Source organism: Candoia aspera, chromosome 4 (genome assembly GCF_035149785.1).
Source record: "Candoia aspera isolate rCanAsp1 chromosome 4, rCanAsp1.hap2, whole genome shotgun sequence".
Lineage (NCBI taxonomy): Eukaryota > Metazoa > Chordata > Lepidosauria > Squamata > Boidae > Candoia > Candoia aspera.
In genome coordinates, this window is record NC_086156.1 from 103,036,015 (window position 1) to 103,052,422 (window position 16,408).

Genomic DNA, 16,408 nt, shown 5'->3' on the forward strand with positions numbered 1-16,408 from the left:
CTTCACATTTGAGTCATGCTGCTCCATAAATCAGTCATGCCGAGAATTGGTGACACTTCATGCAGAATGAAAACTACTTGATATTTCTCACAACTCCTGATGCGTTTGCACACAAGAACAGCCCAGAATCTCTGCCCCTGCCCACCCCCAACCTTGAAGGGATTCATAAATTGCACAGCAGAAACATCCTGAGGCTGTATCTCCATCGCTTTACAATTACAGCTTAATCAAGCAAAACTGCAAGGCAAACAGCACGCAGAAGCGGGCCTAATCGCCCAGTCAAGGATCAAAATGTAACAGGTTGGTTTCAAAGTCCCAGCACCTCTGCTGAGTCTCCTTTTATTCAGTCGGTGAGCCAGAAGTGATGAGTAAATATGAAGTCAGTCACAGGCAGCCCAGAAGAGAGACTAGGGCCAAGCAAACCAAAAATGAGCAGAAGTAATTGCATAGAATATCCCTTTTCAGAGCCCAGTGATTCTTCTACAACTGCATCATACTTTTCCAACAATGTTCTCGATCTCTTCCTCGTAAGTGGAGATTGTAACAGCCCAGGCCAGCAGGATTGCTAACCAACCCCACATCACCCAAGTTACTAAAGGCGTTACCTACTTGACAAGATAGTGATCTTTAGGAGGGAGAAATTACTTCAGGGCATATTATGCTGCTCTCTGAATTACCAAATTGGGCAAGACATCAGCCCATGATCTGAACTAGATCCTAAGAGAAAGAGATAAAGGATTCAGCTGACTGATTCTCTTCAAAGGGCCTAGCTCTGACCCTTGAATAATGTCCAGCTATTGTGGAGGACCTTGTCTTGACAAACACTGTTGGGAAGCATGGAAGGGGAAGGCCACAGAGAATCCACGTTATAAGCTGGAAAGGAGAAACCTGTCACGAAACCGATCACATTTCAAAATGTATGTGAGGAATGCAGCTGTAGAAGAGAGCCAAATACTGAACGCAGAGATTAGTCATACTCAAAGGCAGTTCAGGAATTTGCATAAAAAGATTAGACTCCCACTATGAAATTGTGTCCACAATAACAAAGGTGGCTTACAGCCTTGTATCCAACTATGATTTAAAAAAAAAAAAAAAGGTCAAGTCACTGGCGAGGGGGAAGGGGCAAAAAGGAGACATCCCTGGGAATTATGAATTAGATCTTCAGATTAAAGGCCAGGAATAGGAGCGAAGTGTGAACTTTTCTAAAAAAAACTATATGCTAGACCAAGGCTGCAGGTGGACTTACAAGCTATATACTAGATTAAGACTTAAGGCTTAGGTCTTAGAAGCAACTTGTGCTTCGGAGGAACAGTACCATTTCTAATTCACACTGCATTATATGCATCCAGAGTGCAAAGAGAAAACTTGAAGCGCAGCAGGCTATGAAATAGTGGGACCATCCCCATGAGTATAAAAACAGGAAGACACCGCTCTCCCTACGCAACGTGGGGTGGGAGTGGAAAGTTACCACAGGCAGCTCTGAAGGAGAAGGAAAAGAAGTGGCAGGCTAGCCACACAGGCTGGGGAAGAGGAGTTGTTGGGAGAGCTGTTGTTTGGGTCCAGAGGCTGGCTCCAGTCTGGTGGGGCTTGGATGTCATCGTAAGGTCCATCCTGCCTTGTAGTATTGGAGCACAAGCCCTCTTCAGAGACGGGCTCTATATGGACTGTCCCTTCATGAAGCTGCACTTCTGGGACTTTTTCCTTAATCCAGTTGGCGTAGACAGAAGTGCGGATGTAAACACCGGGCCTACTGGCAGCCCCACAGCTGTCTCCCCAGCTCACGATGCCAGCCAGGAACCAGGCGTTGCCGATGCGACAGGAAAGGGGGCCTCCGGAATCACCCTAGGAAAAACAAAATAAATTAAGCCATGGGGGGGGTTTCTTTGTTTTTTGTTTTGCAAAGGAAGCGAAGTAGAGAGCCTGCAAATACACAGGCTAACAACTGTCTGATGATATTAAGGGGGGTCAGAAACGGAAAGACGTTACAGCCATGCTTTTCAAACTTGACAACTTTAAGATGTGTGGACTTCAACTTCCAGAATTCTGGGAGTTGAAGTCCACACATCTTAAAGTTGCCAAGGTTGAGAAACACTGGTCTGGCCTAGAACATGGAATACTCAACTGCTCATTAGCACAGGACCTCATCTAATAAAGGCATGTTTCCTGCACAACCCTCATGAGATAACTGAGAACCCATGCAGAGGATGGTTTTCAGGATCTCGTGTTCTACCACCACCACCCTTTGCCAATTAATGGCACCCCCAACCTCCTCTCCTCTAGGTGTTCTCACCTGGCAGGCATCTTTCTTGCCTTCTGCAAAGCCGGCACACAGCATGTCACTGTGGAGGATGTGGGGTTCCTCGGGATCCGGGTTCTTTCTGTACAGGCACTTGCAGGTCTCCAGACCAATGATGGGCACTTCGAGCTGTTGCAGCGTCATGGGCAAGGGGAGGGTCGCTGCAGGGAAAGAGATGGTAGAGTCAGTGTGGAGGCAAGACATCCTGGAGGATGTGTGTCTTATGCATAAGTAGGAGGGGCAGTTTTCCTTCAGGTGTGGAATTCCAAACAAAAGAGCGCTGGATCTCAGGACTTCCTGGAAGCCAGGTGGTCTCCTCTGCATTGCCGACCAACCTCAGATAACCGTAAGAATACCTCCTCCTGGATCAGCCGAACACGTATCTTAGCCCAGCATTTTCTCTCTCCCAACTAGTTGTCTCTGGAACGCTCAATAGCAGAAGACAGAGCCATGCCCCACTTCTCCTGTTCTTGCCTTGAAGCTACCATTTGGAGACCCTGTCCCCAACCAATAGCTCTTGATAGAGCTGTTCTCCGTGAATGAATCCAATCCACTCCCCATCCAGGTTAGTAGCCATCACCATTCTTGTGGTAATTTCACAGATTAATTACATGCAGAGTAAAGATGCCGATTCTCTCCTCTATTCTAAATCTCTTCCCAATCAGCTTCATCCAGTGAACCCGCCTGATCCAAGGATTTTCAGAAATCTTCCCTGCAAACTTCCTCCATGCCATGCATGACTTTACTGTATACACCTTGATCAGTCAACTTTTTTCCAAGCAAAAGCATCCCAAACCGTTTTTTCTAAAACCTTTTGTTTTTGGTAAAGGAAGTGCTCAAGTATTCTGAACATTGGCTTCCTTCTTCTGCATTTTCTCATTAACGGCTTCAAAGCTATTGGAGATGGCACTGTAATTTCAGGCGACCAGGGCGAAGCCTTGCCTGCTCCCTCTAGAAGTTTTCCAACTGCTGCTCTGTCGTTATCATCATCATCATCAAATAATGTTTTGTTTTATGGTTTTATTTTACATGTTTATATCCTTGCAAGCTCCTTTTAGTTCTGATAAAAAGAAAAATGGTGCTGTGCAAATGAAATATTGGATACCCCAAATTGATGGCCTAATGCTCAATTGGACAAACATGTCTGGGATGAGATAGGAGGAAAACTAAAACCTGATTATACCAGGAAGGATTTGCACCATTTATACAGAAATGGTTCACCATTTCAGATATATTGGCATCCTTGAACACACTGTATCAGGAAATAAAAAACCTGGCGTCCTTTGGGTACGCCGAAGCTACAAGTGCCAAATTTATCCAGTTAGCTGATGAGAAATTTTAGTACCACCACCATCCAAGGGCACTAGATTGGGGAAGGAATAGGGATTACAGCCTGTAGATGAAATCTTCCATCCTTACTCGATGCAAGGATATTCCCCCAGCCGGTGACAGTGCATTTCATGCCGCTTGGGAAGGTGACTGAAGAGGCAGGCAGGCAAATTGGCCGTACAGTCCGAGTATAAGAAATCGCTCCTTTGAGTTTCACCAGGGCAATGTCCCCTTGAGAGCCTTCATCTTCATTGAAGTCGGGGTGCTTAATCACTTCCTGCACTAGCTTCACTTGGATGTCTGCTGAGGGGTTTTTCAGCTGGAAGGCCCCCAGTGTTGCTTCATACATATCAATCGGGTTCACCCTGTAGAGAGGAAGATGGTTTGCGTCAGAGGACATGTCTGAGATCCTAGGGTTGTAAGGTCACCCCTGCTGCATCAAGACCCACAAGACCCACTCTTCTCTTTCCAACAGGGGCCAGGCAGATTTCCCGAGGAAGCACCCAAGCATGGCAAGAAGGCAAGAATCACCCACTTGAGGTTTTTTTTCCCTGATGTTTAAAGATATACTACCTCTTAACTGTAAGGCTGCATCAGGCTAGTGTGACTAACAGCCATGAACTGAATTGTATTATATTAGTTTATCATTAAATTTATAGAAGCCACTGAGATCATTACTATCTCTCATGCCCGTGAGTCCGACAAACTAGTGGGAAGTATGAAAAGAACCTCCTTTTCCGCCTTGAATCTACAGCTAATGAGTTTCACCGAATAGAAAGGGGCATGGTACGGCATCTAGCAGCTTGAGCTACCACACACACACACACACACACACACACACACACACACACACACACACCCTCCTTAATCTCACAATTGACAGGGGAGCTTTTAAAGTAATGCAGCCAAAGCGTTTTGAACTCACAGTGGTTAACAGCAGCAGTGGCAATGACCAAGTTGTCATACCGAGTTAAGAGAGTTAATATCTTCTACTGATTGCATTCTACAAACTCCACAATGCCTCACCAGTGTGTCACCAAGTCTGGGATACTGAATCCAGCACCCCTGAAACCTTCTCTCTAAGGGAGGCAACATCATCCCGTCTGTTTCCTAACATACACATCTTTCAGGGACGCCTTGACTTACTTGGGGAAGCAATGTGCAGCTGTAAGCAACCACTGGGAGGCAACGAGGGCTGCCCCACAGACATGACGACCATTGAAGTTCAGGTTGACCTGCCACGGCCACTGTCCATTTTGAGCATCGAGACCGCCCACGATCCGTCCCAGGGCAGGAACCCCACACAACACTGCAGACAGGTAAGACATTTTCATGAGGGGAAAAAAAAATCCATTCTAGAATTCGTCATATCACCTTATTCATTGTTGGTCAACAAATACAGGCATGGGATAAACTAGCCAGGGCTGTGTGAGTATGCTTCTGTTCCAGGGGGGTTAATGAGAAATATAATCAGCAACCAGAAAAGTCTCTTATCTTTACTTAAAAGTTGCCTTCCAGTTTTTATTGCTGAAAATGTAACATGTGGAAGCACATGCATGTTGTTACTGCAATCTCAAAGGCCAAGAATAGATAGATAAAGAGAATCCCATTTTGAAAAAGTTGCAGAACTGAGGATTTAAATAGAAAGAGGTATGATAACTAAACCATGATTGTTAGGAACAAATCCAAAACAGGAATTGAAGAGGGGAGGGCAGAGTTAAATTAGCCAGCAAGGAATCAGGAAAGGTAAGAAAATAGATAGAATGTGCAATATTCACAAATTTCTTACTTTCTTGTGTGCTGGTCTCTTTCATGACTGCAGAATAGGAACAGGAGAAAAACATGAAGAAGGAAAAAAAACAAGATATATTAGAAGGACATGAGATACACCTTGCAGTGTACAGGTAGTCCTCTCTTAACAACCATTCACTTAGTGACAGTTCAGAAAACTGACTTGTGATCGGTCCTCATACTTATGAGCATCACAGCACCTCCACGGTCACATGATCACAAATTGGATGCTTGGCAACCGGTTCGCATTTATGACCGTCACAGTCAAATGGGATCACCATTTTCGACCACCTTGGCTGGCTTCTGGCAAGCAAAATCAATGGGGAACCACATGATTTGCTTAACAACCATGTGGTTTGCTTAATGGCCTCGGTGATTCACTTAATGATTGCCACAAAAAAGTCATAAAATGGGTCAGATTCGCTTAATGGCCACTTTGCTTAGCAACCAAAATTCTGGTCCCAATTGTGGTCATTAAGCGAGGACTGCCCATATCAGTTATACCTCTTGTATATGAAAAGTGGTTTCACCTTAGGACACCCCTTTTCCCACCCTCATACACCTGTGGCATGTTGCTTTAATGTCCACAGGAAGCCAATTACCCCTCAATTCTGCTGAATGCATGGCCTTAACTCTCCTCTCTTATTTTGGGCCCAAGGCTGAGCCACAACTTTTCTTTAAGAGCATCTGGGAAGAAGTGAATCGAGCACAGTGTGCCTAAGAACTTGCTCAATGTTCCTTCCCAAGCCACACTGCCTTGAACAGCAGGGCCATGGATGGAAATCAAACGGAAACAGCATTGAAGAGAGCAGCCCCAATCCAGTGCATTCTGCCTCTTGTGAAAGGTGCAGGAAACAGGACATAAAATATAAAGCCACAGCCCTTTTTAGAGCAAAGGTCTCAATACCGGACTCCACCGAAGCCCCTGTACTTTTCATTTGAGAAATTACACGCTGGGTGACATCATCACAGTGACAGAAAGAGAAAGACAATTTCTCGTGGGCTTTTCCTAAGTTTCCTCCTTAGGTTGCATTAGGGAACCTGAGTCAGTCTCTCTCTCCTCCTGCCCAGATTTTTCTCACGGCAGCTTTGCTTTCTGAGAATCTCTTTCCCGCCCTGCCAGGCTACACCAAAACCCTTTGAAGTCGGCTCCAGCTACAGAATCATCAGGACATCGGAAACATGACCAAATCTTGTTCTTCATTGTGCATTACATCACTAAACGTCATGCTCCCCACCTACTGAAGGCTGCGCCGTGATAAGCAAAACCAGAAGCAAAGGAGCAGATTAAAGAACCAAGCGAGGAGGTGCATCAGCATATAGTAAGGGCACATCTGAACCCTCATTGTTACTATTCAATCCGTCAAAAGCAGTTTGAAGACGATCTCTGATCGCTGAACCACTGCCCTGTCCCAGTCCTGCAGTGTCAAAATATCGCATCAGCTCCACTCCACACAAAAGGGAAAAAGAACATATTGTTTATACACCCCCTACACATCCTTATTTCATATCATGGGTATCTGAGTAGTTTATGGATGTGCAAAAGTAGGAACATTGCATTCCAGAGAATCCCAGAACATTCTGTTTCTCCTCAAAGGGGATCCATCCAATTATGATGTTCTCTACCTGGAAGTGGTTTGTGGTGGCCTGGATGGGGGATAGGTTTTGCATTAACTAGTCTGGTTGTATGTCCAAAACAAATCTAAGCAATTCCTATGAAGGGGAGCTGCAAAGTCATCAAGTCACCTTTCCCCTTGAAATGCCTGCAAAGGTGGCTGAGGTTCAGAAGATGGGAGGCAAAGTGAGGCAAGAGTTCTTACAAATGGGGAACGAACCATGCACAGGCTCCATAAAGCCATGGTGGTTCAAAGAAAAAAATGAAAAGAATTTAATTTTTCTGTGGTTTTGACTATCCCAGTGCTGAATCACAAATAAGTCTGTTCAGCTCTTGAACACTGCTGATATTATGGACTACAGAGGTCTGGAGCTGCTTTTGAACTGAACCACAATCCTTGTGCAGAAGTGCTCTAAGTTCAACAGGTATCTAAAAACTAAAGGTAAAGAAACTGGGCAGATCTCAAGGGTAGACTACTCCATAATCTCAGTGCCTCTGTTGAAACGATTAAGAAATGAGTGCCCTGATAGCCTTCCTGAACCAAACGCTGGCTGGGGATAGTGGAAACCATAGACCAACACATCTGGAGGCCACTAAATTGGGAGAAGCTGAGCTGGATAATCAAAATGTGCTTAAATAAACCCTCTCATCTCGCAGTTTCCACACGAAATTGCCAAAATCTGAGCCATGCCATCCATTCATGCTGGAAATCCCCTGCCCACTACCCCTGATTGTACTCTTTTGATGGGACTCTGGGAAGAAGCCCTTCCACTGAGGTCAGGTTCAGAGTAACTTTTTTGACCAGCTATTATTCATCCAGGATGGTACAGTCCATGTGATGTCAATGTTCATCCATCAATACCTCATGGCATTTGGGGACCCCTGATTGGGGACCCCATAAAAATATTTGGTCCAACAATCCTGATCTCCTACGGTAGGATTTAGAAACAAGGACCAGCAACATCCTTCTTTGAGGGGTTCTGTATTTACTGACGTGTCTGCAGAATAACCTGAGCATAGAACTGCTCACCCAAATCTGCTCCCAACTAGGGCAGAGTCCTCAGGCACAAGTTGACTCTTGGAAAAGACCCTTGAGATGTCACAGCTGAAATCCAGCGGCTAATTCTAGGCCTCCAAGCCAATCCTGCTATCTGATTCTTCATTACAAGACCGGATGAGCAACAAGGATGTTTAAAAATAGATCCAAGCTGACTTGTTGGGTTACTTGTTCGTGACGTTCAAACCTGCCACACCCTCAGGGAGAAAAAGCCACTGAAGGAAACCAGTCTGACCTATCCGTGCCCTCTTACATCAACCCACCTCTCAGGGCTCAACCCGAGCAAGACTGAATACCTGTGGGACACACCAATGAGCCAACAGCTTACATTAGAGAGGCACTTCTTGATGCACTCTTAGAGCAAATTGGTGCCACCAGCTTCAGTTGTGGGCAAATGACACACAATTTGATTTCCCAAGGTGTTAAAATTTTGACATGGCTAGTTTCAACTAGACCACTTTTTTTTCAGTCAAGAAATAAACAGGCCAAGAGACATCCATATTTTCTTGCTTTCACTGTTTACCTGAAAGGCAGAATTTCAACAAATGCATCTTTTCTCAACAAGAACAGGCAAAGTTGTCCTCTAGTTTCTGCATCTCTGCTAGTAACAGGAACACGGATACAATAAAAGTCTAAATTCTCCCGAGTGCTGGTCCTGACATATTCAGAATAGCGCCATCCATATTTATTTATTTATTTATTTATTTATTTATTTATTTATTTATTTATTCATATTTATATATAAAATGTAGTCACCGCCCATCTCACTCAGAGAGCGACTCTGGGCAGCTTACAATAAAACAGGAATAAATTATTAGTTAAAATACAATAAAACAATATAATAAAAACAATCTTCTTAAATAAATAATTAAAAGGTGAAGGCCCCTTCAGACCCAAAATTTGTAAAATTAACTACAGTGCTTTTTTTGGAAGGGGGGAAGAAATCCTAACCTCGGGAGAAAACAGCCCAAAGAAGGCCAGGCTTCTTCAGTGCCAGCAATCACAGACTGCTGAAAGGTGAGGAGAGGGGAAATTAAAAACCAACAATGCATGCAGAATGACTTAGGTTCAGTCCTTGGCATCTCCAAATTGGACAGGACCCCAGAAAAGCTCCTATCAATCAGGTACTACCTTCAACATTGTGCTAAGTCACTATTTGTTTTAAGCATGGTTTGACCAAACCATGGTATCCTTGTTTCTACTTAACAATAAGCTATAACCTTTTATTTATTTATTTAAGAAGATTGTTTTTATTGTATTGTTTTATTATTTACATACCACAGTGGCTGGGTTTATTTAAGAAGATTGTTTTTATTGTATTGTTTTATTGATTTACATACCCCAGTGGCTGGGTTCATACATCTCACTAAGCTGAAACTAAGCAAGTCACACCATGTCTCAATGCAATGCGTGAACCAACGTGGTATAACTTGACTTCTTATTGACTAAACAGGGTTTTTTTTTGCAGATCTCAGTTGCTGGAAGTAACTTAAATTTGTGTTTTATGCTTTGCAAAATCACTCTCCCTCTTTGCCAACCCAATACAAATATTTGGCCCAACAATCCTGATCCTGTGGCAGGATTTTGAAACAAGGAAGCATCAAAGCCTAGGAAATTACATCCATTATTCTTGAGTGCAGGGTTCGGTTGTAGTGGCTCAGGGCGAAGAAAAAGGCGCTGTTGACTTTATTCTCATGTTCCAAAACTGAACACTGGTACTGCTGCCTGGATGAGCCCTGAGGGCCAAACCATCTTACATCTTATTTCCTTATTCTGTTTGATTACAGACATAATCTGGCCAACTGCAGGCTTGAAAGGACAAACACAAACATGAACACTTCCATATGCAAAATGCTCCAGGACCCGCTGTTCCCAAGTGCTTGGAGTTTAATGCCTCTTCTCTGAAGTGTATTTGACTACTAGAAGTTTCTGCTAGGAGTTTCGGGTTTGATGGAAGAAAATAATGGAAGTTTCAGAAGCCAGCCCATTGGCCGTATCATTTGTAAAATGGTGGGTGTAGCAGTCAAAAAGGAGATAATGCTTTTTTTCTTTCTTTTTTTTTGCTCCAAGGACACATTTCCTCCCAGTTAAAAAAGAACTCCAACTTCTCACCTCAGACAGATACCACTATATTTCTACATCTGTCAAAAAGGACATCGCAGGCCTGGAGTTAAACAGCTAAACCTTTTTCAAAGAGCAGCTAAAAAGGATCTTACACATCGGGCAACAGGTTCGTATTCTGGCAAGCCCTTCCTTTTAAATAGTGAGCACAGACTAGAGTCGCAGCTTTCCTTCTTAAATTCTGGCAGGCAGAAATACAGTAAGCGCAGCTCTTCCAGGCCTAGAAATGCAGCCGCAGCTAAGCAACTTTCCTTGTGGCATACCCACTGAGTTTTGCTGAAAGCACGAAAGCCCCAGTGGAAAAAAATTAGATGGCAACTTTTCTTTCTTGAGACACTCCAATAAATATTTCCACCCCTTTCTCTTTCCGTCTGTGTTTTCTCAATACAGACCTTTGCCCTCTTGCGATCTAACAGGCAACCCACCCTCTCCTAATCATGCTAATAATACTGGTTTCAGGAAGTAGGATGGGAAACCAGTAAGTGTTCGCTCTAAGATAAAACTGAGGAGATGTCACAGCCTCCAGCCAAGGGTTCAGAAATAAGCAGAGCTGTCATCCTGCCCCCATAGCCTACGAGGGCTGTAAACCCCAACTCCGTAAGATGCAGGAACAGAGCATGGAGGGGTAGCTTTGGGGTTCTCCTTTAATAATCACAGATTAGCTTAGCTCTAGGGGGACGCGGTGGCGCTGCGGGTTAAACCGCTGAGCTGCTGAGCTTGCCGATCGGAAGGTCGGCGGTTCGAATCCGCGTGACGGGGTGAGCGCCCGTTGCTAGTCCCAGCTCCTGCCCACCTAGCAGTTCGAAAACATGCAAATGTGAGTAGATTAATAGGTACCACTTTGGCGGGCAGGTAACGGCATTCCATGTAGTCATGCCAGCCACATGACCAAGGAAGTGTCTACGGACAAATGCCGGCTCTTCGGCTTTGAAACGGAGATGAGCACCGCCCCCTAGAGTCGGACACGACTGGACTCAATGTCAAGGGAAACCTTTACCTTTACCTAGCTTAGCTCTAGACATCAACTGAAACTCTGAGTATGCCACACTGTGAAGATCTTTCAAAAGAAAATCAAAATTACACCTGGAACAGCGAGAAACAGAATTAAGAAAATAATTCCTTACAGCAGGAAGTCTTTCCTTGGAGATGAACCACCACCCCCAGCCTCAAGCACATGGACGATCAAGCTTCAAGCCCAGGTGAGCTGCAGCTCCTGTATTTTAAGAAATTTATTTCTGCATACAGCAGCCAGGGGAGAAATCAATCACAACGGTTATTCTGCATGGCTGCCACGAGCTGACTGTGCATTCAGCTGCCCCACCAGAACGCCAGACGGAGCCCAGCTTGGGGGATGCCTCCATCGCCCCCCCCCCCCATCAAAGTCACCAACTTCTTCACTGACCCAAGCAAGGGGCTCTGGTCCTATTTCCCCCTCTGCAAAGCCAACTTGGCTCGTGAGGACTGGAAACTTAAAACGCCCGCCCACCAAGAGAGGTTAGCGGCGGTTCTTACCGCTCAGCCTCAAGCCTTGGCTGCTGCCAAGCGAGACTCCGCTCCAACTCGGGGCGGGAACGCGAGAAACGGCCCGCGGCCAGCCTGCGAGGAGCAAAGGGCAAGGTGCGCGGGATGCAACAGGACGGCGCCCGGAGAGGAGCTGCCCGCCACCTTCCGACGCGCCCCAGACGGCTCTCGCCTGCTACTCTGGCACTCACCGCAGCCGAGGAGCAGCAACAGCAGGCGCAAGGCGAGGCTCGGGCCACCCCGCAGCAGCCGCCCCATGGCGGGTCCAGGTGGATCGGCGACGACGGCGCTGCCTCTGAAGGGAAGCGGCGGAGGGAGCCAGGTGGAGGTTCTCGCAGGCGGCCCAGCAGGCAGGTGCACTGAGGCGGGAGGCGGCGTTCGCGGCTCTACCTTCGTGGAATGACGGACAAGCGGCCTAACCTGTTGGGGACGGGCTGGGCGCCGGGCCAGAGCCAGTCAGAGGCGGCGAGACACGCTGTCATTTGCATGGGGCGGCCTCGCTCACCTGGCCGGCGCTGGGCTAGCGCAGGTTGCTCGGCTCGCCAAGCCACGGCGTGCGGCGTAGCGCGGCTTCTGGCTTGACCTCTGCGGCCGACGCAGAGCCACCCCTGGCTTATTCAGTCAATGGGTGTTCAGCAGAGTACCCCCAAATTGGTTTTTCCATTCAGGCCAGGCCTGCTGGGGAGGGGCGCTTGAAGGGGCAGGATGGAGGGCCATGAGGACAGCCCTGCCAGCTGGCCTTCGAGTCTGCCCCTAAGGCCCACCGCCAAGTTTGCAGGAATGGCTCAAGCCGATCAAGAGGCAAATAGGCTCTAAAGCAGTGTTTCGCAACCTTGGCCCCTTTAAGATGTGTGGACTTCAACTCCCAGGATTCCCTAGCCAGCATGCTGGCTGGGGAATCCTGGGAGTTGAAGTCCACACATCTTAAAGGGGCCAAGGTTGCGAAACACTACTCTGAAGACTCAAAAGTTAGCTAGATGAACTGAACTGAAGTTAGATAGATGAACAGAATTGGCTGGGGAATCCTGGGAGATGAAGTCCACATGTCTTAAAGTGGCCAAGTTTGAGAAACACTGTTTTAGAAGGCTACCTGAGGAAAAAGACTAACGCTTTAAAGGAGGGTGAGCTTCCAGGTTTTGTTATATAATTCAAATATGGGATCTCTGATATTTCATCATTCAGATGCAAAGCAGAGAAACTGGGCCAAGCATAGAGTGACACCATAAGGATGCTGCTTACACTTTCTTATGGGCTTAACTGACAGAGAGAGAATTGGTCTCCCCGTCAGCCATTTGTCTGCTAAGTAGCTAATAGGACTTTTTAAACTGCAGAGAGAAAAACTTTTCTGGTAACAGCCAATACGCACTTCAAGGGGAACCTGCATGAAACAACTTTGTCCATTGTTTCATGTGAACTCCATTATTGCCTGAAATTTATACAAAACTCAGATCCATCAGATTTTATTCATTTAATCTGAAGGCTGCTAAAGCAGTTTCTTAAATTGAGGCTTAGTTGCATTTTCTTCCTAATCTCGCCCTTTTGTCCCGAGGAATTCAGCGGACAGATAATGTATATTTGTTGTCCCCCAGTTTTCTTTGCCCCGGCAGGCTTGTAAGAGAGGTAAGGCAGATAGTTAGCAACAACCTCATAGTTATCTAAGGATAACCTTCCCCAAACTGTCAGGAAGCACATTTTCTGACTAGCAATTTTTTATTTAAAAGCATAAGCTTTCATGAACTGCCTTCTAATAAAATCTGTTAGCTAGAAACGGTGCCAGCACGTTCCGGTTTTTTGGGGTTTTTTGCCACTATAGACTAGCACAGTTCTCCTCTTAGAATATCTTCCCATATTGGTGTCCTTCCGTAGGCTGGAACCATTGCTCCCATAATCCCTTGATACAACCATGCTGCCTTGCGTTGATGAATTTGAAGTTCAACACATCTAGAATGTACCAGCCTAAGAGCTTTGGAAGTTAATGTGAACTGGGATCTGCCTGACACATAGTTGTCCAACTTAATGCCTTCTATATATATTGGATAACAATTCCCAGGTAGGGTTTCCTGTGGCATGATAAAGTGAAGGTTAATGTAGCTTTTAAGGATCACTATATTAGAAGTGCCATATTGAGAATATGGAACAGATATGAAACCAGACTGTACCCAAAAATGCCTTTATGGGTCTCAGCACAAGAAGCATTTTACAGGAAAGGAACAGCAGGTAAAGAAAAATGGTTAACTTGGTTAACTCTCCGTGTTCCTGTTCTAACAACTCTTGGTAAGTTAGAACAGGTACACGGAGAATATAAAATGAAATCGAGAGAGCAACTAGCTGCAGAGGGATTTAGTTGTCAATGGTTTTTGCCTGCACAGCTAAGAGAAAGGTTTAAGGTAGATAATAGGACTTTGGAATTGAGCAGCAGAAGACAGAATTTGAACTCCATCCAAATGATGAACATGTAATTGCTAAAACATATAAACATTTATTGAAATTTGAAACGGAAGAAGAACAAGTGAAAGACTATGATAAAATGGGCTCCAACCTATTGATGGGACAGTGGGAAAATATGTGGCTAAAAGGATTGAAATTTACATTGTATTATAACTTAAAAGAGAATTTTTATAAAATGATGTACTGTTGGTATATGACTCCAGAAAAAATGTCAGGAATGTATAAAAATACTTCAAATTAATGTTGGAAATGTGGACAAGTGGACACATTTGGATGAAGCGTCATTTTATCATGCCTGCCTGGTGGACTTGTAAAAAAGCCAGACATTTCTGGGTTCAAATACATACAATGATACAAAGAATTTTAAAGATCAACATTCAACTGAAACCAGAATTTTTCTTATTGGGATTAATGTACAGTCAATAAGAAAAGAGCCATGGAAGGTTATTTTTATATATGATTACTGCTGCAAGACTATTATATGTGCAAAAATGGAAAGACTCTGAAATACCCGCAATGGAGGAATGGTTGGTGAGATGACAAAACTAGCAGAGACGGCAAATTAACCTGTTTGATTAGAGAAAGACCAACAACTACATTTATTAGTGACGGGAAACCCCTTGTGGACTTTTTGCTGGAAAAAAGAGAAAAATGAACTTGTGATTTATGGGTTTGAAGATTAGAAAGGGTAGCTTGTGGAAAGAAGGAAATTATGATGTAACCTTAGAGAAAGAGAGTAAAATACAAATGTAACCTGCTTCTTTATACTCTTTCTTTTCTATTTCTATTTCTTTTTCTATTTTTCTTTTTTCACTATTTACTGTTCTTCTTCGTTATCTTTATTTTCTCATATGGTTTTTACTTTGTTAAAAATTTCTTTAATAAAAATTATGGATAACAATTCCCAGATCCGCTGGAGGCTATAAGAATTGGAGAACATCATGTCAGGGAAGGCTAAATTTGAATGCGGAATATCAAGTTTCCTACCTTAATCCTCAGTTACATTATGATAATTAGCGTTATTTAAATTGTCAGAGTAGTCTTCTGAGATCAGTTTTAGACCCATGTTTACAGTATGGAAACTAAGGGAGAAAACTGACATATTCAAGTGCCATGGCTCAATTCAAGAACAGAGCTGAATTCAGAAATTTGGACTCCGTTTTTGAACTTGTTGCAAATAACAGAAGTTTTTTTTTTAATGTGATGTTTGTTTGTTTGTTTATTTATTCAATTTATATTGTCGCCCATCTCAAACCGGTGACTCTGGTGGCTCTTTAGATGTTGTTCTAAAGAGCAGAAAAACTCTGGAAAATATAAACATTTATCACAATGGATGATAGGTACCTACAGCGTTTGGCAAGACAGCAAATATTCTGCCTAAGGGAACTGGAGCTGTGTTCACGTCTTTACATGGCCAAGAATTGCTGCGAGTCATAGCTGTCTCCATGGTATTTTATTGGATTGCGGGGGGGGGGGGGGGACGACGACTATATTATTGTGTGTTCCTTTCATCACATTAGTTCCCATGATTATATATACCTGTACAATGCAAACCTTCACCGTTCTATGTCCATTCCCTGTCCGTGGCCTTACATTGACTGGGTTCACACGTACATTGTCATGATTACGTCTAACCAAGGTTTGATGAATAAGCCACAAGAGCTGGCTTCAAGCACGCTAAGCCATAAATCGTGCTTTACAAATCGCAGTGCTGGCTTCACAGAATGCCAAGCAAATCACACTGTGACTCTGCATGATAGATGAACTCAATCTGTGAAGCCATACTGTATTTAGTGGTCTTTGATGCACCAATTACAGCTCTAACATCTTTTTATTACTTCATCCATGTGCTTTTAGAACCACATCACATCCATGTAAATAAGATAAACGTTGCGTATTAATTGTGCCATGTAAAGGAATTATCCCTGGCAGGTAAATAAATGACTAAGAGTCATGATGGTTTATACTACCTCCAGAAAAGAATACCAGGCTCTGAATATCAGTCCTTTGGAAACAAGAGATGGGGGACACTGTTGTCCTTGTGAATCCTGTCTTTTGGCTTCCAAGAGGCACCTGGTTGCCTGCTATGGGAAGCAGGAAACTAGAGGAGATAGACTTTTGGTCTAGTCCAGTTGGGCAATTCTTAACATTAAATATGTATTTTCTACCATCGGCTCCTATTCTTTTTGTTCTGATTGTTTGCAAATTCTCTAATTTCTAAAACAAAGAG

General features: G+C 44.3%; 1 protein-coding gene across 1 annotated transcript; it reads right to left on the reverse strand.

Annotated features, from left to right (window-relative positions):
• Positions 1-301: 301 nt before the first annotated feature.
• PRSS8 (serine protease 8) lies at positions 302-5,498 on the reverse strand. Its single transcript, XM_063301414.1, has 5 exons — positions 5,415-5,498; positions 4,772-4,934; positions 3,716-3,990; positions 2,291-2,457; positions 302-1,842 (listed from the first exon to the last, which is right to left on the reverse strand). The coding sequence occupies exons 1-5, from the start codon at positions 5,467-5,469 to the stop codon at positions 1,465-1,467; spliced, it is 1,038 nt and encodes a 345-aa protein (XP_063157484.1). The 5' UTR covers positions 5,470-5,498; the 3' UTR covers positions 302-1,464.
• Positions 5,499-16,408: the final 10,910 nt, after the last annotated feature.